We start from the raw sequence: 23,041 nt of genomic DNA on the forward strand, positions 1-23,041 counted from the left end.
TAATGCTACCAATAGTACAGTCTAAAGCGTAATGTTCCTGACAGATGCTAAATATATAAGCTCAAACGGGGGCTCTAGTAAGGAATGTAAGTACCATGTTTAAGTCACAGAAAGGAGGTTTCAGCATTAATCTGGCTCTAAAGCTTACTCTTACAAGTCTAACGCCCAATGATTTCTTGCCCATTTTGGGGAAATTCTGAAAGGGGTTTAAAATATTCTCCTCCCTTAGAACTGACCCATTCAGGCAATTTTTCCAGGTCTTCCAATATATTTTGATTCTTGGTTTTCAACTTTTCTGTAGCTTAGAGAACAGATCAGATAATCATGTCTTGGCTAGTAGCTTCCTTTCACATTCCAAGCTGTTAAATGCACGCTGGATACCTGCAGCCAAAGAATTGGCCCTTGGGATGACAGGTCTGGTATGTCCAGCAAAACTCGAGGATCAGAGATCGATAGGATTCTTGCCCAGGAGAATCATGGTCTCTTAAGGTACTGTCACACTTAGCGATGCACCAGCGATCCCGACCAGCGATATGACGCTGTCAGGATCGCAGGTGCATCGCTAAGTGGTCGCTAGTGAGCTGCCACACAGGCAGATCTCACTAGCGACATAGCAGCGGTTGGGGGTCGCTACTTACCTGTCAGACGAGGCGATCCTGAAGTCCTCCTGCTCGCGTCCATGCGTCGCTTGTCGGCGCCACAGGAAGCCCAGCAGGAAGCGCCCGACGAGAAATGGTCCAGGACGTTCTCGCGCGATCAGCGATATCAGCGGGGGGAGCCGGTCGGAGGTAAGTATCACACATAGCGATATCGCTAGCAATATCGCTAGAACGTCACAAAAACCATTAACGTTATAGCGATACTGCTAGTGATATCGCTTAGTGTGACAGGCCATAAGGGAACCACCAATGTCACTCATGCCTGGTCCTCTCTGATCTTCCTCAAAATGGGAGTGGTAAGCCAGCTGAAAATTCCATTTCAGAAAAAAAAAGTAAAAAACTCTACTAAGGCTGGTTTCACATTTGCGTTTTTTAGCGCTGGAAAAAAACGCTAACCTGCGCATGCGTTTTTTCCCCTATCTTTAACATGGGTGCGCATACTTGCGCGCTTGTAAGCGCATGTATGCGATTTTCATGCGCTGCGTTTTTTTGGGGTGTGCGATTGGATTTTCCAGACGCATCATGTTGCATTTTTTGGCCCTGCAAAAAAGCGCATGCGCACATATGCGCACGTTTTGCGCTAAAAAGGGCCATTATAGCCTATGGATGCGCATATGTGCGCACTGGCATGCTCATGTAAGCGTTTTTTTGCATATGCGTTTTTTTTTTTTAACCATGGAATTTAGGGGTTTGAGTTAGAGTTAGGGTTAGTTAAGGGGGTTTAGGGTTAGGGTTAGGGTCAGGGTTAGGGTTGGGTTTTGGGTCAGGGTTAGGGTTTAGTATGGTTTGGTTAAGGGTTAGGGTCAGGGTTAGGGTCAGGATTAGGGTTAAGTATGGTTTTGTTAAGGGTTAGGGTCAGGGTTAGGGTTAGGGTCAGGGTTAGGGTTAGGGTCAGGGTTAGGGTTAAGTATGGTTTTGTTAAGGATTAGGGTCAGGGTTAGGGTCAGGATTAGGGTTAAGTATGGTTTTGTTAAGGGTTAGGGTCAGGGTTAGGGTTAGGGTCAGGGTTAGGGTTAGGGTTAAGTATGGTTTTGTTAAGGATTAGGGTCAGGGTTAGGGTCAGGATTAGGGTTAAGTATGGTTTTGTTAAGGGTTAGGGTCAGGGTTAGGGTTAGGGTTAGGGTCAGGGTTAGGGTCAGGGTTAGGGTTAGGGTCAGGGTTAGGGTTAAGTATGGTTTTGTTAAGGATTAGGGTCAGGGTTAGGGTCAGGATTAGGGTTAAGTATGGTTTTGTTAAGGGTTAGGGTCAGGGTTAGGGTTAGGGTTAAGTATGGTTTTGTTAAGGATTAGGGTCAGGGTTAGGGTCAGGATTAGGGTTAAGTATGGTTTTGTTAAGGGTTAGGGTCAGGGTTAGGGTTAGGGTCAGGGTCAGGGTTAAGTATGGTTTTGTTAAGGGTTAGGGTCAGGGTTAGGGTTAGGGTCAGGGTTAGGGTCAGGGTTAGGGTTAGGGTCAGGGTTAGTTAGGGTTTAGGGTTTGGGTTAGGGTTAAGTATGATTTGGTTAAGGGTTAGGGTCAGGGTTAGGGTTAGGGTCAGGGTTAGGGTCAGGGTTAGGGTTAGTAAAGTCATGGTTTGGGTAGTGTGAGGGGCCACCTAAAAATGTTGGAAAAAAACGCAAACGCGGTAAAAACGCGCTAAAAACGCATATAAACGCATAAAAACGCTGCGTTTTTTTCATGCATGCTCATAAAAATGCTTGAAAAAAACGCAGCAGTTGTATGCTTATGTATGCGTTTTTTCAATGCGTTTTTTTGCGGGAAAAACGCGCTGCAAAAAAAAGCAAGTGTGAAACTAGCCTAACTTGAAAGGATCCCCTAAGATTCAAGGAGCATTAATTCCTCACCTTTCAGTTTTCCTTTGCTGCAAATACATTTGTTTCTGATACCCCTCCTTCCCTCCATTAATTTATGATCTGGTTGAAAACCTCCAGATTTTGTGTTCACTTCCTCGGTCTCAATTTGAAACAACTTAAGTCCAGTTTGTTCTTTTCTGTTCCACTTGTATGGAGAGCTGATTGATACCATAAGTGACTTGGGCCTGTTCTACTCTGGTGATTTATGTAGTCAACTGTGTTTCTGTTGCCTGATAAGACTCATGTGACACCTTCGGATAACTAGAAGCATTTCCTGTGGTGCCAATTTTACTTCTGAAAGCTCTTTTAGATTGGAAAAGACAGAAAAGACATGGTCTGTCCAAACCTTTTGGAGAAGAAAAAAAAAAAAAAAAGTTTCCCCATGTCAGCTCCTTAGCCTCGAGGACTCACATCTCTGGTTATGATAAGCTTCAATTTACCAAGTAAATGCCTCAGTACAATTTTTCCTCCATATTCAGCAGACTAAATACTAGCAATAACAGGATTTTTTTTTTAGTCTAGATGCCCCTTCAAGACTTTACTCTTTTGGAGGATCACCCATTGGGAACCAAAGAGTGAATTTGGGTCCAAGTCAGGGAACCTAATATTGACATCGCTTTCCGCAAAATTGCAAGTGTCATGGCCAACAGCTCAGACATGGGAGACTACTTGCCTTCTTGGAGAAAACATTTTTTTGATTGTTGGAGATGTTTTGTACCTTCTCCAGCACAAGTTTTGATTTTTCTAGACCTACCATCCGCACTAGCTTTTTCAAGATTGCCATGATTGCCTTGACCTGGCTCTTGATATGTAGACTGGACCTGCTGACTACCAGGAAGTCATTGACAAATTATAATCACCATGTTTCATTCTTGCACGTGAGCTGACATTTTGGAAACTATTCTTGTAAATATCCGGGATGTCAGTTTCCAAAAAGAAGTGCCTGAAATTAAAAATGCTAAATTTCACCTTCATCATGAGCACTTTTAGGGACCTCTGATAAGCTTTCAGATTAGAGACAAGATAGTTTGCATCATAAAAGAATCTGGATAAAGAAGATGCACTGCAGATTTTATGGGATTCCATTCTGAACCTTTTCAGATTTTTTAGGTTTATGGTGGGCTGGTAGAAAAGAATCTGCTTTTTTTTTTTTTTTTTTTAAGCAATAGAGAGAAGAATAGAATCCAAAACCTTCTTCCTGCTTAGGAACTGGAATTAGTGCAGATTGCCGTCTGGGGGAAATGAAAAAAATGTTTAAGCTCAAGCTCAAAATTGTGAGGTGGATCCAAAATGAATTTAGTTTTAGGCCTGTTCCAATACTAGAGAGATCCATTTGTTTGAAGATATGTGCGTTAAGGCAAAAAAAAAAAAAAAAAAAAAAAAAAAAGTGTCTCACTCTTACCTTGGATTTAGCATCACTGTGTATTAGATCTCTTTTTATTTTGTCCTAGGGTACCCCAACATATTATCTTTGTCTTTTGGCTCAGGATGTCATCTAGACTAGAGCCAAAAAAGCAACTCTGAATGGCCAGCATCAACCACAGGGCTCGTCTAGCTGCATGTGAAAAGGCTGAGGACCCAGTTGCTAACTGAACAGCATCTATTGAGGCATCTACTAAAACCCCCACAGCTCTTTGGATTCTAAGGAGTAGGCAGGACAACCCCTGCCTAAAAAAAATTTATTTTTCTTTATGCACTTTTTTTTTTCTTCTTCCAGAGTTTTTCAATGCATTTATTTGATTTCAACTACCACCAAACAAAGTTATCCAGTCAAATCCTTCCATGGCTCAATGATTTAAAACACAATTAGCAGGGTCGTGCTAAAGAATGACTGGGTTAACACCATAGGTTCAAGCATACCCCCAGCTTGCAAAGTTTTATTTTTTTATTGAACTACTTTTTTATTATGTTTCTCTGTATGTAGATTTTTAAATGTATGAACAATAGTTTTAAGTGATATACTCCATTATATTTTATGATTGATTGTCATGTTTACAATTTACATATGTGCTTAAGTCTGATTCCCCACCTTTTTTTTGGAAGGAGGCGTCTCCATCTGCCTCCTTGCTATAAATAACAGACCCTGTATGTGTATAGACTGTTCTGAGGAAGTGGTGTGATCACCACGAAACGCGTAGAAATAAAGTCTATTTTCTATTACATCAAGTTGGACTCCTCTGGTCCATCATCCTGACAGGCGAGCAGCGCAGTCAGATGCCCCATTCTCTTCACCTAGCAAATGGATTGTAAGGAGAGAAGATTGAACACTTACCCAGGGGATTTTATTTTTTAGCCGAGTTTCCAGCTGGTCTAACACCACAATTTTGGATCTTGTGTAAGGGGGGTGAGATAGAATTACCTCTTTGCTTCCCTTTCTCTAATTTTCTTTGATCTACTAATGTTTACATATTGTTAATGTTGATTATGTCTATGATGAATGTTTGCGGTACTGCTACTTCGGAACATGTATTACCGCTCATCTTTTTGGTACTGCCACATTTATATATGTGTTACCACGCTTTAGAGACTGCGTCCCTTAGTGCTACACTGTATATAATATAAAGTGATGTATATTGATGTTCATTGTGAAGAGAAAGAAAAAAATAGGATGGCACTCACCGTACATGTGAATCAAATCACTTTATTTCACATACACAAAGCATCGGCATAGGCACGGGAGCAATGTGCTGGAAGACGTAAAGAGAGTGTTCAAGTTAACCTGGACTGTGTCTCCGTTACTGGGGGTTGCCTGAAGGAGGGACCATCGTCTCCTGGGAAGTGCCCAGGGGAGTCTGGATGTGGAGATGCAGGTATGCTAAAGAGAAGGATACAGTTTTCTGTAGGGGAAGGACTGGACATCCATGTTACAGTATCTCAGCTCACGACTACAGTCCTGTCCCTCCCTTACAATGCAGTACAAGCTGCTGTATGGTTTTAACTTAAAGGTACCGGTTGTGGGTTCCCTGGTTCTCTTTAGGAGGCCAAATCAAAGGCTATAAGAACCTGTGTGTCATTGAATGGTAGCAATGACTTAAGAGGCTTTGCTTAAGTTAGCGACAATTTTTGGAAGTCTGTTCCAGGTAGCTGAAGTCTGTTCCGCAAAAGGTGTATTTACACTTACTGCCAACGGGCAAAACTCATTTCTCTCTGGGTTCTTCCATTGCCATCTTATCGAGATATACAACATTTTCATGAACTTGAAAAGTTTGTACGTTTGAGATGATATAATCTTCCAAATGCAATTTCCAGAATGGACCTAGGAAAAGTTTGTTCCTCGATATTCATAGTGGTCCTAATGGCTTTGATTAGCTTTTCAGTTTCTTCAACTGGAAAGCAAGGACGGCCTGCACGTTCGTCATCTGAAAAGTACAAAGAAGAGCCAGACATATTCACCCTCAAAGTAGTCAACAAAATCTTCTGACCCTAGGAAGTCAGCTTGACTGTACTCCCACCTCCCCATCCCTCTGAAATTCCTTAAGGGCCTTTTACACATAGCGATATCGCTGAAGAGTCACCGATTTTGTGATGCAACAGCGATATCGGTAGCGATATCGCTACATGTGACACTTACCTCCGACCGGCACCTCTGCTGGCTATCGTTGATCACGCGAGATCGTCCTGGTCCATTTTTCGTCATCGGCTTCCTGCTGGCACCGACGAGCGACTCCATGGACACGGGAGGAAGTAGTCACCAGAGCTGCCGTCTGACAGGTAAGTAACGACCGCCGCTGCATCGCTGGTGAGATCTGCCTGTTTGGCAGCTCACTAGCGACCATTTAGAGATGCACCAGCGATCTTAACCGGATCGTATCGTTGTCGGGATCGCTGGTGCATCGCTAAATGTAACGGGACCTTAAGGGCAAATTAAGAGTTTTAAGGGAGTTTTTAACCTTGGCTTTGATGGATGTGATTTCACAACGGATGATATATTCTTATCCTACGTGTTTGGTAACTTTGCTTTACAAAGTGCACACACTTCATGCTTTGTTTTAGGGACACACTATGTCAGTCATATAAAACAGCATAATACAGATAACTAGAATGGTTATCACTTGCACATCTCAAGAAGCCACAAATTACCAGATGTGGTAGAGGATTCAGCTAATCTAAATAGTCTCTTCTGAAGATGTGGCACCAACCATACTGATGTGAATAACAGAGGACAAAAATACTGCCATGGTGAAGCAACAACACACCAAGTCACTCAATGCAGCTAGGCACAGTACCGCCTTTGGAAGGAGAAATCCAGAACCCTTTGAACAGTCACCACTCCATGCTGCCTCTGTCCAGGGCCCCTGAAAATTTCTTGTAGGACTTCCGGGTGTGTTCCTGATGTCATCAATCTGCACCCGAGTGCCTCGTGCACCTGTGTGGTATGATGATTACATTGTTCAGTGCTCTCTGATATGGGATGGCCGGCCTCACTGAAGCACTTATGCCACCACCCTTCCCTCCCACCATTCCTATTCTGAACCTGCAGCAGGAACTCCCAAGATGCGAAACCCAAGCCCCACACTGTTCGCCTAGAGAAAGCCAGCCAGGACAAACGGGCTTGAGTGAGTCGGTGCGACTGACCTGTTGAAATAGCTTTTACTGGTAGTACAGGATATAGGTTCCCTCTCCAAGGACATGATACCACTGATGCATTGGAGAGGTTCCACCTTTTTATTCTGCAAGTTTCTTGTCCTTAGAGGGCAAAACAATCTGCAGTCGGTCTGAGTGCAGACTGCTCAATCATGATAGCATGTACATATGTTATCACGATTACCTGGTATTGCTAGAGCAAGAGGTTGGTCACATGACAGCATGTAATTGATCTGCAGGCTTGTGGCCATGTGTCGGCTACAAATTTCTCTCAATTTATTTTTGAGAAAAGTTGAACGCATCTAGTCAACACGTGACCACAACTATGCAAATCTCATATATGCAATGCTTGACGGTAGATAATATATATATATATGCACACACACACACACATATACACACACACACACACACACACACACCAATACTATTCATTTCTATATAAAGCTTTTTGTGGATATCAAAAAAGGTTCTGGAAAGAGTTTAGTAACAACAAAAAAGGGAAGCTAAGTCTTCATTGCAGAGATGGGAAAATTAAAAAAAAAAAAACAACAAATCTCTAGGGTAATGTAAAATGCTACTTCATTTCCAAATTCCTGGGATGCGTTCCCTCTTACGCAGTAAAACTCCCATGCCTTATGTTTTCAAAGAAAGCAGCTGTGGTGACAGGAGATGAACCAGTCAGATGTTTTTGTGGCAGATTTCTACAGACAACTTAATTAATAATACTCCTCACTTCTGGGGAACTAAGATGACCATCTTTGAAAGAAAGCCTGTCAGCATATTCATGCTGCCTCAACAGTCACAGGATAATTTAGTGACAGGTGACCTTATTCCATTCACGCAAGTACACTGCCTACAATGGCTGTCCTAATGAAACAGGTTTTTTTTTTTTTCTTTTTTCATTCTTTCAGCCACAAATTAAAAAAAGATATAACTTTTTGTTTACACCAACACAGCCATGAGGGGGGCTTTGTTTTAATTTCCCCTCATTCCAAGACCCACAACATTTTTTATCCTTCTCATAGGCACAGATTTATGATACTTACAGATTGAAGACATGGTGGCCCCTGGATGTAATGGCAACCCATGGATATCCTGAAATTACATTTTGGGATCACTTAGGGTACGTGCCCATGATCAGGAATAGCATGGTTTTTGACACAGCTGACCTGCGCTGCTTCCAAAACGTTACGTTCTACGATACAAGCACAGTGGATGGGATTTATAGAAATGAATAGAAATCCCATGCCCACTGTGCTTCTATTTAACGTTATGTAAACTCACCTGTGGAGCGAGTTTAAGAGCCACAGCAGGTCAATCTGCAGGAGACACTCGTCTCTGCTGCGTAGCTTCCCCCTGAACCATTCACTAAATGCGGTAAATCCACATGGTTCAATGAACACATGCGGATGTAATTGCATGATTAGAATGCACCGTTTTGGGCGCAGCGAAAATACGGTGAGTCCTCAGCGCTGCTATTTCCTGATCGTGGGTACATAGGCTAATGGGATGACAGAAGGAGGTCCCTCGCCCAATAAAAATGAACTAGTCGTCTGATTCATGCTGCCCATACCACAGACAGCACAAGTGAGACATTGGCTTCGTCACTGCAGCCCATTATGTTTTACTCGGAGAAGCAGCAGTGTTTTAAAGAAAGTATGCTTTGAGGCCTTGACTAGGACTATGATTCTGATTACTATTCGAAGGTAGGTCACTGGCAACTTCTCACTGCCCGGTGTCCTAGACACACTTCTTACTATGTGCCTGTATAGGAAAAATCCTTTTAGTCAAGGGAAATGGGTCATGAAGAAGCAAAGGAACTGCCTTGGACCAATCATCCAAGTCGCATAGACCCCAGCTGATTTTCAGAGTAATACTATATATGCAGGGCTGCAATAACAGTCAATGTTTGATACATGCAGCCCGCGGTTTGGGTGGCATGAATCAGATGACCGGTTCACTTTACTTAGATGCTACACTGAGCACTGATTGTGGCAGGTAGGAGATAAACAGGTGTAACCAGAATCCTCTGATCCTAACCAATAAAACAGTGTCAATAGTAGAATACAGCTGGCAACTGTAAGGCCAGGTTCATACGGAGTTCAGGAAGTCCGTTTAACGGATTGCGTTATAACGCGATGTAACGCATTCCGTTAATGCTTCCATTAACCCGCATTACCGTGCGCATCGATAAAGCATGCCATAATCGGCATGCGCTAGCGATGTGCCGTCATTCTGTGACGGATACTTGGACGCGGTCTGCAGCGTCCGAGGGTCCGTCACCGCTAGTGCAGATGAAGCATCTGCGCTAGCAGAATAGCATAACGCGATCACGCAGTCCGTCAACGCTATGCGTTGAACGGACTGCTTTAACTCAGTATGAACCTGGCCTAAGCAATGGTGCAGGCACAGTTCTCATGCTCTGACATCAGTCTATCCCATCAGCTTGCAGAAAAATTCCTAGTGTGATGTACTAGTTTAACGCATTTCCACACTGATGTATGCAGTGCTGTTACAGATTTAAAGTTTTTAACACCGACTAGGAACAATTGCTGGGGGATTCTGCTGCAGCTTTTCTCTGCAGAGTTTGATTGAAAATACTCTCCATATGTAAATGGACACCAGCAAAATATTAGAATATTGCAATTTTCAAACGTAAAAAGAAACATATCGTCTATTTCCACGTATGAAATCAGAGTTACAAGAGCACCTTACACCTTTATGGGCTCCATATTATGGCTTCTTAGAATACAGTTGTGTGCCTGACGCCATGAGCTGGTTTCACACAAATGTAATACAGGGTTCAAAGAGTGAAGTTCTATTCTATAGAGTGACAAGGTGTCAGGGTGTTGCAAACATAAATTAGACACTAAAGATGCAGGTGTACTATATTCCTGTGAAACAGGCTCAACGTGGTTGTCTAAGAACATATTTTATATACATACATATACACAGATTACTGGGTCAGTGCGAAAGTATTCGCCCCCCTGGAACTTTTCAACCTTTTTCCACATATCATGCTTCAAACATAAAGACACCAAATGTTAATTTTTGGTGAAGAATCAACAAGTGGGACACAATTGTGAAGTTGAGTGAAATTTATTGGTCATTTTAAATTTTTGTGGAAATGCAAAATCGGAAAAGTGGGGCGTGTAATATTATTTGGCTCCTTTACTTTCAGTGCAGCAAACTCACTCCAGAAGTTTATTGTGGATCTCTGAATGATCCAATGTTGTCCTAAATGACTAATAATGATAAATATAATCCACCTGTGTGTAATCAAGTCTCCGTATAAATGCACCTGCTCTGTGTCAGGGTTCTGTTTGAAGCACAGAAAGCATCATGAAGACCAAGGAACACAACAGGAAGGTCCGTAATACTGTTGTGGAGAATTTTAAAGCTGGATTTGGATACAAAATGATTTCCAAAACTTTAAACATTCCAAGGAGCACTGTGCAAGCAATCATATTGAAGTGGAAGGAGTATCATACCACTGCAAATCTACCAAGACCTGGCCGTCCCTCTAAACTTTCATCTCAAACAAGGAGAAGACTGATCAGAGATGCAGCCAAGAAGCCCATGATCACTCTGGATGAGCTGCAAAGAGCTACAGCTGAGGTGGGACAGTCTGTCCATAGGACAACAATCAGTCGTACTCTGCACAAATCTGGCCTTTATGGAAGAGCGGCAAGAAGAAAGACATTTCTGAAAGATATCCATAAAGTGTCGTTAAAGTTTGCAACAAGCCACCTGGGAGACACACCAAACGTGGAAGAAGGTGCTCTGGTCAGATGAAAACAAAAATCTAACTTTTTGGCAACAATGCCAAACGATATGTTTGGCGTAAAGGCAACACAGCTCATCACCCTGAACATACCAACACCACTGTCAAACATGGTGGTGGCAGCATAATGGTTTGGGCCTGGAAAGATGGTTAAAATTGATGGGGAGATGGATGAAGCCAAATGCAGGACCATTCTACAAGAAAACCTGTTTGAGTCTGCAAAAAACCTGAGACTGGGACAGAGATTTGTCTTCCAACAAGACAATGATCCCAACCATAAAGCAAAATCTACAATGGAATGGTTCACAAATAAACATATCCAGGTGTTAGAATGGCCAAGTCAAAGTCCAGACCTGAATCCAATCGAGAATCTGTGGAAAGAGCTGAAAACTGCAGTTCACAAATGATCTCCATCAAACTTCACTGAGCTCGAGCTGTTTGCCAAGGAAAAACGAGCAAGAATTTCAGTCTCTCGATGTACAAAACTGATAGAGACATACCCCAAGTGACTTGCAGATGTAATCGCAGCAAAAGGTGGTGCAACAAAGTATTAAGTTAAAGGGGCCGAATAATATTGCACGCCCCACTTTTCAATTTTTGAATTTCCACAAAAATTTAAAACAAAAAACTGAAACACAGGGAAACACAGTATAACAAACGTGTAAAAATACTCTGTTGTAAAAAAAAATATATATAACAGTAAACAGTGTGAACACTGTCCTATCGACTTGTTCGCTGTGTGCATGGCCCATGCGTTTGTATTCAATTGGTTTCTTGCTTTGGCAAGTTTTGGGAGGTCTCCACCCCTCCCTTGTGGGCTATGCACATATAAAGCCGTCTTACACAGTGTGTCCACATTGGACATTACCTTTCTGAATCCTGCTCATAGGTACTATTCACATGGTCAGGTTTTAATTTTAAATACATCGGTTAGGGACTGTTCTGATGGGTATACCTTGACGTTTGGTATATCGGCTTAGTATTCATTTTTTGCAAAAACGTATCAAATAAATACCCTGTTTTGTTATTTTTTAATAGCACTTGCTGTTTACTGTTATATATAGATTTTTTTACAACAGAGTATTTTTACAAGTTTGTTATACTGTGTTTCCCTGTGTTTCAGTCTCTTCGTCGTGTGAACACTGTCCTACCAACTTGTTCGCTGTGTGCATGGCCCATGCGTTTGTATTCAAAAATTAAAAAATAACCAATAAATTTCGCTCAACTTGACAATTATGTCCCACTTGTTGTTGATTCTTCACCAAAAATTTACACTTGTAATCTTTATGTTTGAAGCATGATATGTGGGAAAAGGTTGAAAAGTTCCAGGGAGCCGAATACTTTTGCAAGGCACTGTACGCTCAGTGGCGCAGACGTTGGATTGCACATGCAACAGAGGTCTTGTCTAATGTTAAAATGCAGAAGTGCAAGCCAAGTAGACCACCAGTCCAAATATCTCTCCTGTGTACACCAAACACATAAACAGTGCTCCATTTACCTGAAAGTAGCTGTAAAACAGTTCATTGTGTATAGCATAGTTGACCACGCTATGTCACACTAAAGGTATACAGCAGAAAAAAAAGAAAGTACAGTGTGATTTTGCAGCATTGTTATCAAACTAAGGGGACAATTCAAATTTTTACGCCAACGCAAGTTTGTGCAAAAAAAATGCGACTTCTGGCATCTTCATTCCATTCTCAGTTCAATTCCAACAAAGTTCACGGAGCTGGGCAGGTTGGGGTGAGGCGACCCCCACTTGTCAAATCCGTGAAGAGTGGAAGCATTAAAGACATCACAAATCTTTCTCTAGCAGGGGTATGAGCAGCCTATGGGACTGATTCCATATGCACAAGCACTAAAACCCAGTCCAGTTTGCATCTGTGTGGAATAGTAATCTGCAGCATGTGATGCACATTTTAAAACTGGCGCAGTGTGGTCATGACCAGTGTACACTATACCCTTAGGCAGCATTCAGACATCCAGTATGTCATGGTCTGATCACGTGCGGCAATGCATGGACTGTACGCGAGTCTCCTGATCCCAACTTGACTTCCTGAGACACAGGAGGCTGTCAAGTTTAGGTAAAGACACCCATTTCCGGTCCGTGCATCGTGATCTGTGCGCAGACCATGATGCATGTGTAACATGCTGCAAGTGCTGAGGATGTCGCCACAGATCCGAGACAGAGCAAGAATTTAAAGTTTATTTACAGGGACTTTACTCTCCACAAAGCAATGGGGGGTTAAATGTGACAAAGTAAACAGCAAAATAGACTAAAGAAAGCTTTTAAACAGTTATGCAGCGTTAAAACTGGGATTCTCATAACTTATCAGTCCGGGGAAAGCTTGACTGAAGGGTCTCTTTCTCCCACGTTGGCACCAACAACAGCGGCGCTTGCAGTCTCTCCTATGGACGAAGCTGGAACCTCAGGAGTTAAAGCAAGGAGCAGGGAGACGCTGCGGAACCGAGTCTCCCCTGCTCTGAGTCTCTATGATAACCCGGCTGTCTTTCCACAAGAATGATATTGCGCTCACTGGGAAGGCTCTATGCCACACTCAGGGGCTCAGGCCTGCCACTGTGGTCACCGGGAATGTGCGCTCGGGTCACTGTCTCTGCACTGTCAGGGGGGAGGTCTCCTCTGGTCACGGAGGCTACCGAGTCCACGTACTCACATACAGCGTTCTCCATGTTTTGTCCTACAGTCCCAGTCCTCTGATGGGGAGTTCTCTCTCTCTAAGAGTGCGGTGCTGCAGCCTGCTCTCTGTCTGGCATGCTCTGCTTTTGCGCCCTCAGTCTGCACAGCTTCTGGTCCACTGGCCCTTCTCTTCCCTCACTGACCCTTACAGTCACATGGTGCAGTCGGTCCAGGCCAGAAAGTCTTCCGCCCGGCAACCCTGCTGTCCGGGTAGGGGGTTCCGGACATGGAGCAGGGGAGGTAACCCCCTTTGGTTTCTTCTTCCTCTTACACATGAGAGTGTTAACATGGCATATGGCTGTGATCACGCTGTGGTTGAAAACTGACACTGCGGTCTTTGCATTGTTTCCCTGCACTTTATCTTGAAAGGAAACAGAAATTCACCTGAAAAATTCAGACGCAAAGTCTTGCAGGAGAAACTTACATTTCCTTGCAAGATTAAGCAATTGTGCATGGCAATAATGGAAAGGCCGCAGCAGTGCAAGATTATAGTTTTCAGCCCCCAGTGCTCAAGCACTGTGTGATGCACTGACATACAGGGCACGGGACTCAGCCAGGAGCACACACGCTGTGTAGGTTCTACCCAGACCCTTAGAAAGCCATATTCAGCATCTGTGGAGCCAAATATGGATTTAGGCTACGGTCACACTGTCAGTATTTCACATCAGTATTTGAAAGCCAAAACCAAGAGTGGGTAGAAAAGGTATTTTTATTATACTTTTCCTCCGATTGTTCCTCACCTGGTTTTGGCTTACAAATACTAATGTAAATACTGAGCAAATAGGATCATGTGACTGTAGCCTTACCCTGAAAACAAGAAAAATTGTCTGGTTCAGAAACATCACAGGGGAACATCTTCTGGAAGGTTTTCTCTCATTTATAAGGATATGTTTCCACTGTCAGTGTTTTGGACGCAGCTGGGTCATTCCATGGTAACTTACGTTACAATACGTTTACTTCTCTTATGAAGTAATGGTATTGTAACTCAAAGAATGAATGGGGTCACGTATCGTGAGATTTTGAGTGCAAACAACAGGTCCAAAACATCACTGCTCTAGAGATCTGCATGGAGGAATGTGACAACATACCACCAACAGTGTGTGCCAACCTTGTGACGACTTACAGAAAACATCTGACTGCTGTCATGGCCAAAAAAAGATATGTAACAAAATATTGAGATGAACTTTTGTTAATGACCAAATACTTATTTTCCACCATAATTTGACAAGTAAATCTTGCCAAATCAGACAAGGTGATTTTCTGGATTAGTTTTCTCATTTTGACTCTCATAGTTGTGGTCTACCTATGATGTCAATTACAGGCCTCTCTCATCTTATTAAGTGGGAGAACTTGCACAATTGGTGGCTGACTAAATACTCCCCCCCCCCACTGTACAAGGCTGTCAGTTACTGATTAGTCCAATGGATGGTCATGAAAGTCCCAGAAAGAACACAGATTTAAATGATTAAGGCTGTGTGCCCACGTAGCGATTTTTAAGCGTTTCTGCCGCGATTTTCAGCGCGAAAACGTTTAAAAATTGTGTACAGAACGCCCCCCATGCATTCCTATGGCATTCCGCACATGCTGTGCTAATGCTGCGCTTTTTTCCACGGCGGAATCGCATCGCGGAAAAAAATCGCAGCATGGTCATTCTTTCGTGCGGAATCGCAAAGAATTGCCGCGATTCCGCACCCATAGGAATGCATGAGAATCGCTTATTTCCCGCATGTGGCTATGCCCACCATGTGCGAAGTTAAGCGTCTCATGTGCGGTTGGTACCCACGGTGTGGAGGAGAGGAGACTGTCCTCCAGGCCCTGGGTACCATACCCCTGTAAAAAAGAATAAAAAAAAATAAATTAAAAAAAAAAAAAAAAAAAAAAAAAAAAAAAATCGGGGTATATTTACCTTCCGACGTCACGCGCTGCATTCCCGGCCTCAGCATTCCCAGTAATGCCTTGCGGCAAGGTCCTGTGATGACGTGGTCTCGCGAGATCACTATAGCAACGCGAGACCAACGTTATCACAGGTCTCGCAAGGCATTACTGGGAACGCTGAGGCCGGGAATGCAGCGCGTGACGCCGGAAGGTAAATATACCCCGATTTTATTTTTTTTAGCATTTTAACATTCTATCTTTTACTATTGATGCCGCATAGGCGGCCTCAATAGTAAAAAGCTGCTCACACTTGACAAACACTATGGTTGACGAGTGTGACCAACCTGTCAATCACATTCCAAGCGATGCTTCAAATCGCTTGGAAAGTGCTTGAATATCGCACGGGAAAATCGTGGCAAAATCGCGAACATAATCGCGGTGAAATCGCGCGGAAAAAAAACGCGCGATTTCTGGGAAGGAGTCCAGTTTTTAGTGTCCGGAAAAAAACGCTACGTGGGCACATAGCCTTAAACACGTTATTTTGAAACTTTTCTCACAAAACTATCAATCCACTCATCTCCTCTGCTTTAGAACACTAAGTCTGCGTACTGCATTTTCATGGTGACGGGTTCCCTTTAATATGACAAATTTTATCCGTCCCAGCAAGCCTTCAATTTCATAAGCAACTATTGTGGCTTGCTCCATCCGGGATCACATGTAAAGAGCTTTTCTCTCCTAAAAAGCATTGCGTACATGAAATTCCACTTGTCATTCACCTTCATGCCACGTACTTGAGGACTTAAAGGAATCACTAAAAGTATCAGTGAAGTCTTGTTAACTATTTGTTTTATTTTTCTTTAGTTAGCATGGCATATTTTATTTAGTTATCCATTAACAAATTTGATGTAACCACACGTCAGGATTCCAACATGGTGTGACCACATGTGAATACCGTATACCCTTAAGGGTCTTCATGGGGAAGAGCAGGGTAAGCTAAACCTGCGACTCCGACATTTCCCTTACACCGACTCCAACATATATTGCTTATATTTAAGTGAAAAATGTATTGTAGTATAATGTGAACATCAGACATTGAATCATTTCTATGATCCAATAATCAAGATATTTAGATAGAACATAATATCTATTTATTGGAATACAACTTTAGAACACAAAAAACTGTAATAAATTGTAAGTATGTAATACTCTATGTAATATCGATTACATATATATTGTATGTATATATAACACTATGTAATAAACTATGTAATGGCAAAAAACAGTTTTCAACAAAAACATACTAAATATCATTCGTGCAGTCTATGAATTTGTTCTAAGAAATAGAATTGCCTCCATCAGATCCTTCTTCATAGATGACCTCAAATCTGACCTAATAATTTTAAGGCTAGAGAACAACCTCTCTACACTAACTTGGGTTGGAGGCAAAGCTGTAACCACATGGGCAACATCTCTAACAATTTCCAGGTATACATTAATTGCCTCATGCACTGTCAGTTTTGATGAACGGTTGAATTTTTCTATTTCTTTGAGAGCAAGTGAAACATTTTGCTGAAATATGGTCAATCTGCTTGCTATAGGTAACGGAGTGAAATCTTTTTCCTTGCGGCAACGGTTTGCATGCTCCAGGTCATCCAAATACTTGTCAAAGTCAAACGCCTCATCTGATGAGGATGAAGATATGGCAGCAGTAGCACTGTCAGGACCCAAGTCCTCTTGCGCCTGGCAGGCCTCCTGTAGGCCACTCATCCTAACTGCTACCTCAGTCAGAGCTTGTTTTCCTTTAGTAAGCTGTTGATCATCAAGCAGTATATGACGACTTGGGTCCACATAAACAGTGGTCAGAAAAATTTTATTTTCCAATAACTGTGTCTCTCTCCATTTCATTGAAGCAGAAATGCCATATGCGATTAAACCTCCTCTTTGGGACAGGTAAAATAGCAAGTTCTTCCACTCCCTTATGAAAATGCCAGGAGTTAAATCCTCAGCTTGTAGTTTTTTAGTCACTGTAAATTCAATTCAGCTACCTGTGTCCATTGACCTTCATTTAGGGTTACCTGAGGGTTCGTCATATCTATAAGAAACGGTTTTAGTTCAAGCAATCGCTCAATCATTAAATAAGTGCTGCCCCACCGAGTGGCTTGATCGACAATTGCCTCTTTCCCAGCACGTCTCTTCAAGATGGAATCAATTTTAGGGGTTCTGGCGGCAATAACCAATTTCCTCACTTTTCCAATCAGATTTCCAGCATGTCCCTCTTGCAGACTATAGGCCCCATCACACACAGCAATATCGCCAGCGAGATCGCTGATTTTGTGACGCCACAGCAATCTCGCCAGCGAAATCGCTGTGTGAGACATGAATCAGCGACCGGCCCCCCTGCCGGGTATCGCTGATCGCGCTCGAACGTCCTGGGCCGTTTTTTGATCGTTGGTCTCCTGCTGGCCAGGACACATCGCTGCATGTGGCAGCTGGAGACCAGCGACGCTGGTTTCCAAGTTAAACAGCGGGTAACTAAGAGCCGCGCGGCTCTTAGATACCCGCTGTTTACATTGGAAACCAGCTTGCTCGCTGGTCCTGATCGCTGGAGGGGCTATGTGACAGCTCACCAGCGATCAGCTAATGATGTCCCAGCGATCCCATCCACGTCGGATCGTTGGTGGGATCGCTGGGACAGTGATACGTGCAACGGGCCTCTCTTATTGCCAGCTGCAGCGTGTGCACAACACAGCGCATGTGATGAATATGAAAGTGTTTTGAAGCAGCTTCAACAAGACCATCTATTTCTAAAGTATAATTTTGCTGTTCGTCTGTTGTAGTAACTGAGGAACAAACAGATATATGAACAGCACTGTGGCCTTCCATCTCAAACATACTGAATCCTAAATTTTCTTCTAGCTGTTGTTCATTACTCTCATCAGTGTAATTGTACTTATGTTATAAGCATTGTCCGTTACAATAGTATGAACCTGTTCTTGTGTGAATGTAGCCTTAGATCAGGAATAGAACAGCCATTTATAGGACATTTCATAACTTTCCCAAATTCCTATGAAAAAATATTCTGCACATTCTGCATTGAACTACTGTACCCAATTTATTATATATTTTAGGAGTCGGTCCATTTTATACCGACTCCACCAATATGAGCACCGACTCGGACTCCACCAATATGAGCACCGACTCCACAGCCCTGGGGAAGAGACGTATGAAAGTCTGGTGCCGTTTAATCCTCGTCAACCTCATGATCTAGTGATGCTACAGCAGAAGCCCTGAAAAGGCATAATTTTTAAGATGATAACAAGCGATAACATTTGCAAGTTCATCCTAGAGTTACATGGTGACATGGAGTCAGGGTAAAAATGCAAAATTGAGAAGAAACCAACATTTCCCATAGAAACCCAGCCACTGCTCTCAGAGGAACATACACAGGAGATGGCTGTCAATCAAACACTGTGTAGCCAGAACGGATTACTGTCAAACGCACGTGTCACAAATAACCCTGAATATGGCACCCATTATTTACATGGGACTTTACAGAAGTTTCCCTCATGGGTTCTCTTGTAAAATAGCTGTTGCATTTTCCACAATATGTCATACTACAACAAAGTGTTAGTTCTATTAACAGCTGCTACCAAGCGAACAAAGAATCAGATCTCTCTCCCAAGGGACAATAAGATAATGATGGCGAGTTCATATTCCATTTTAGCTCTCTACGCCTGCAATAATGGAAGTGTGAGACACCCTTCATGATGGACATCAATGGTGTCAGAGGAACCCCAGTGACTATGTTATGTGCACACAACGGGTTTCTGGCAAGTATGCTCAATAACACCTAAAAAAAAAAAAAAAAAAAGTACTAAATAAACAAAAAAGAAAAAAAAATTAACAAAAGCACTGCAATGTAAAAGCGACTTGCTGTTCTCAGTCTTACAATCCATTACTGCTTCATGTTTGTAAAGATGCAAAGCAGTTAAAAGAAGTGAGAAGCATTCTTCAGCTGGTTTGTTATTTAACAGATACAAGAAAAGAAAGAAAAAAACATTGAGTTTTCCTAAAGAGTCTTCTGCTTGCAAAGATGTTGTGTGCACATATCCTTAGGATCAGGCATGGCACAAAGCACTAGCAGATTTTTTTTTTTTTTTTTAAATGGAATCTGTCAGTAGGCTCAACCCTACTAAGCGGTTATATTAGCTTGTAGGTTGTAGAAAGTTGAATAAAATGATGCCTTGATATCTGCAACAGAGTGCGTTTTTTGTGCGCTCGGTGCAAGCGCCGGCAAAATCATGCCAACGCATGGCCAGCGTACCCAATGCTAACTATAGGGTACGCTGATCGCATGCAGGGTCATGCGATCAGAGGAGGAGATGACCGGAGGAGGCGCGGCCAGGGGCGGGGCTTAGCGGCAGCCCTGCGCCTCAGTACACTAGTCTGAAACAAGCCTTAGTCCAGGAAAATCCATGTTTTTCTTAGCTTTATGTCCGGCCCATAGATCTTACTAAGGCTCGGTACACATTGCATTGGGGGGGGGGGGGGGGGGGGGAGTTTAACGCATCCGTTACATAGCGGCATTATCATTATGTAACGGATGCATTAAGGCACCCACAGACGGCCAGAAGGTAGCGCATCACTAACGCATGTCATAATCGGCATGCGTTAGCAATGTGCCGTCATTCTGTGACGGACCCTCAGACGTGGTCTGCGCTAGCGCGATCGCATAGCGTGATTGCGTTAGGGAGTTGCGTTAACGCAGTCCGTTAACGCTATGCGTTGAATGGACTACATTAACGCTATGTGAACAGGCCTTAAAGTTCTGCCCCCAGAGCTTATTTTAAATGATAGGAAGCAGTACCAGTGTAATATGTAATGGCTGACAGTTTGCGCTCAATCATACACAGCTCTGCCGTGAGATCAGAACACAGTACAGCAGAAGTGAAATTTGTTGCATTGCAAACATTTGCAGTTGTCATCTCACAATACTGTCAGGTCTGCTATACTGACCTTACTGCCCCCACGCATTTCACAGACAGCCACTATGTAAGTTTAAATAGTACGGGAGGACAACTGCCGATGTGTTTATAATGAGACAAAAGTTAATTTCTGCTGTACTGTTAGTTGTAATCACACACAGCTCTGCATTGAGATCAGTATTGTACTTGTTTTTATTATGTATACCCCTCTTTACATGTAAAGCGCCATGGAATAAATGGCGCTATAACAATAAATAATAATAAATCAGTATGTCAGTCATTACACGTCTCACACCGGTAACACCCTTTAATTTAAATTAAGTTCTGGAGGCCGAATCTCAGGGAGATCTGTGGCCGGCTCATAGATCGTAACAGCTCTTTCGCATATGAAAAACAACATGGATTTCTCTCTGGAATAATACATTGGATTGAGATATCAATGTATCATTTTATTCATGACCTGCATGCCCTTATAGATGGCTTAGGAGGGTTTACCCCACTAACAGATTCCCTTAAGCGCTATACAGTACCTCCATATAGCTACAATGTCCAATATATAACCCCCAGAACCACATTATTGCCGTGTAGTGTGGTGTGTTTACAGCTCTCTGAGTCAATACAGAAAAAGGCTGTTTGGGGTGTGCTGAGACTTGTAGTGCATACCATCAGATCAAATTTACAATACAAGTGAAAGGTATAATCCAAGCAAACTGTTGGGTGGGATGAGAACGGAGGCAGCATCAGGCTCTATAAGGTTATACTCGGAGTTTTAGGAAAGGTGACATGGACTGCAGAGAGACATTACATGCAATGATCCTATGGTGTCACAATGTGACCGCTGATTGCAAGGAGACGCAAAGCTTTACACTTTGCTGGATTTTCTGTCACTGTTTGCAAGTCGCATGCACAGATGATTAGGGGGTTCTCTGTTTACCCCTAATCAAAGATGTCAAAACTGACAGTCATTTCTAGAGGAAACCGCCTGACAAAACATTCCTTTCATGATACTTTTATTTCATGACGCATAGTTGCAGTCTTGTCTTTTTACTTGATTATCAAATTTGCACCTCAAGCAAGTGACAAGAACATCCCCCCCAACCAGGTGCTTTATTAAAAAAAGAAAAAAGTTTTTTGGGGGAGGATCAACTTGAAGCTGCCTGTGTGCACATACCCAACAGGTCCCATGGACACTCAGACAGTACAAAGCTCAGCAGAGCACATGCACACCCCATTACAAAGGCGCCGGGGCTTCACCACAGATTCAGGCTACAGGCTTATTTATAAAAACACCTCAAACTTTCAGGAAATAAAGAAAACAATATTTCCAAACAAACTAACAGATTCACCAACCTCTTGTGGTGGTTCAGGCCCCAGCTGGGCAGTGCCAGGAGTCCTGGGCAGAACTTCTCACCTCATGTGCAGGCTTATGAGCCCAGAGAAGCCTGTGCCCTCCAGCTGTGGAGAGGAGAGAGAACTTCCCAGGTGGCCGCACAGCTGGAGGAGGACAAGTAGAGAGCGAGCACTGGTGTGACCCACATTCTGCCTTACCTGGTACTGAGATCTGACAGCCATTTTAGAAGCAGGGAATCAGGCGGGGGCTCGGGAAATTCCAGTTCCTCCCTCCTTGTCCAGCACCTGTGTACAGGGAAGAGGAGTGAGACCGCGGCAGAAGGGTGTGGAGAGGAAGCGCAGCGCTGATCTGTCCTGGGGAGGGCAGGCAGCCCGTGCTCCTGAGGAGCTTCCGCCCACCTGCCCTGCCCAGCTCCCAGCCAGGTCTGACGTGCTCACCTCAGCTGTAATGTGATCTGAGTCACAGCCTCACTCACTCCCAGACAGCAACCGCGGGAGGCTGAGGGAAGTCAGCGAAGTGCAGGGAGGAGGAGGGACGTGAGCTCTCTACAGAGCCAAGAGGGAAACAGCCCACAAGTCTCCACACCTCACACAGAGCCAAGAGGGAAACAGCCCACAAGTCTCCACACCTCACACAGAGCCAAGGGGGAAACAGCCCACGAGTCTCCACACCTCACACAGAGCCAAGGGGGAAACAGCCCACGAGTCTCCACACCTCACACAGAGCCAAGGGGGAAACAGCCCACGAGTCTCCACACCTCACACAGAGCCAAGAGGGAAACAGCCCACAAGTCTCCACACCTCACACAGAGCCAAGAGGGAAACAGCCCACAAGTCTCCACACCTCACACAGAGCCAAGTGGGAAACAGCCCACGAGTCTCCACACCTCACACAGAGCCAAGGGGGAAACAGCCCACGAGTCTCCACACCTCACACAGAGCCAAGAGGGAAACAGCCCACGATTCTCCACACCTCACACAGAGCCAAGAGGGAAACAGCCCACGAGTCTCCACACCTCACACAGAGCCAAGGGGGAAACAGCCCACGAGTCTCCACACCTCACACAGAGCCAAGAGGGAAACAGCCCACGAGTCTCCACACCTCACACAGAGCCAAGAGGGAAACAGCCCACAAGTCTCCACACCTCACACAGAGCCAAGAGGGAAACAGCCCACGAGTCTCCACACCTCACACAGAGCCAAGGGGGAAACAGCCCACGAGTCTCCACACCTCACACAGAGCCAAGGGGGAAAAA

General features: G+C 43.6%; 1 protein-coding gene across 8 annotated transcripts in view; it reads right to left on the reverse strand.

The window, feature by feature from the left end:
* The window catches only part of LOC141086293 (tight junction protein 2-like), an 80,403-nt gene extending 58,025 nt beyond the window's left edge, over nt 1-22,378 (reverse strand). For 2 of the 8 annotated variants that reach the window (XR_012231573.1, XM_073572242.1), the window contains exon 1: nt 21,984-22,207. Coding sequence is in view for 4 of the 8 variants with exons in the window: in XM_073572242.1 (XP_073428343.1) it covers nt 21,984-22,007 (24 nt within the window). In the remaining 4 variants the exon portion in view is untranslated. The other 6 variants (XM_073572244.1, XM_073572246.1, XR_012231570.1 and 3 more) reach the window with 5 other exon arrangements.
* Nucleotides 22,379-23,041: the final 663 nt, after the last annotated feature.

Source organism: Dendrobates tinctorius, unplaced genomic scaffold (genome assembly GCF_039654945.1).
Source record: "Dendrobates tinctorius isolate UK_male_01 unplaced genomic scaffold, ASM3965494v1 ptg000031l, whole genome shotgun sequence".
NCBI classification, from domain to species: Eukaryota; Metazoa; Chordata; class Amphibia; order Anura; family Dendrobatidae; genus Dendrobates; species Dendrobates tinctorius.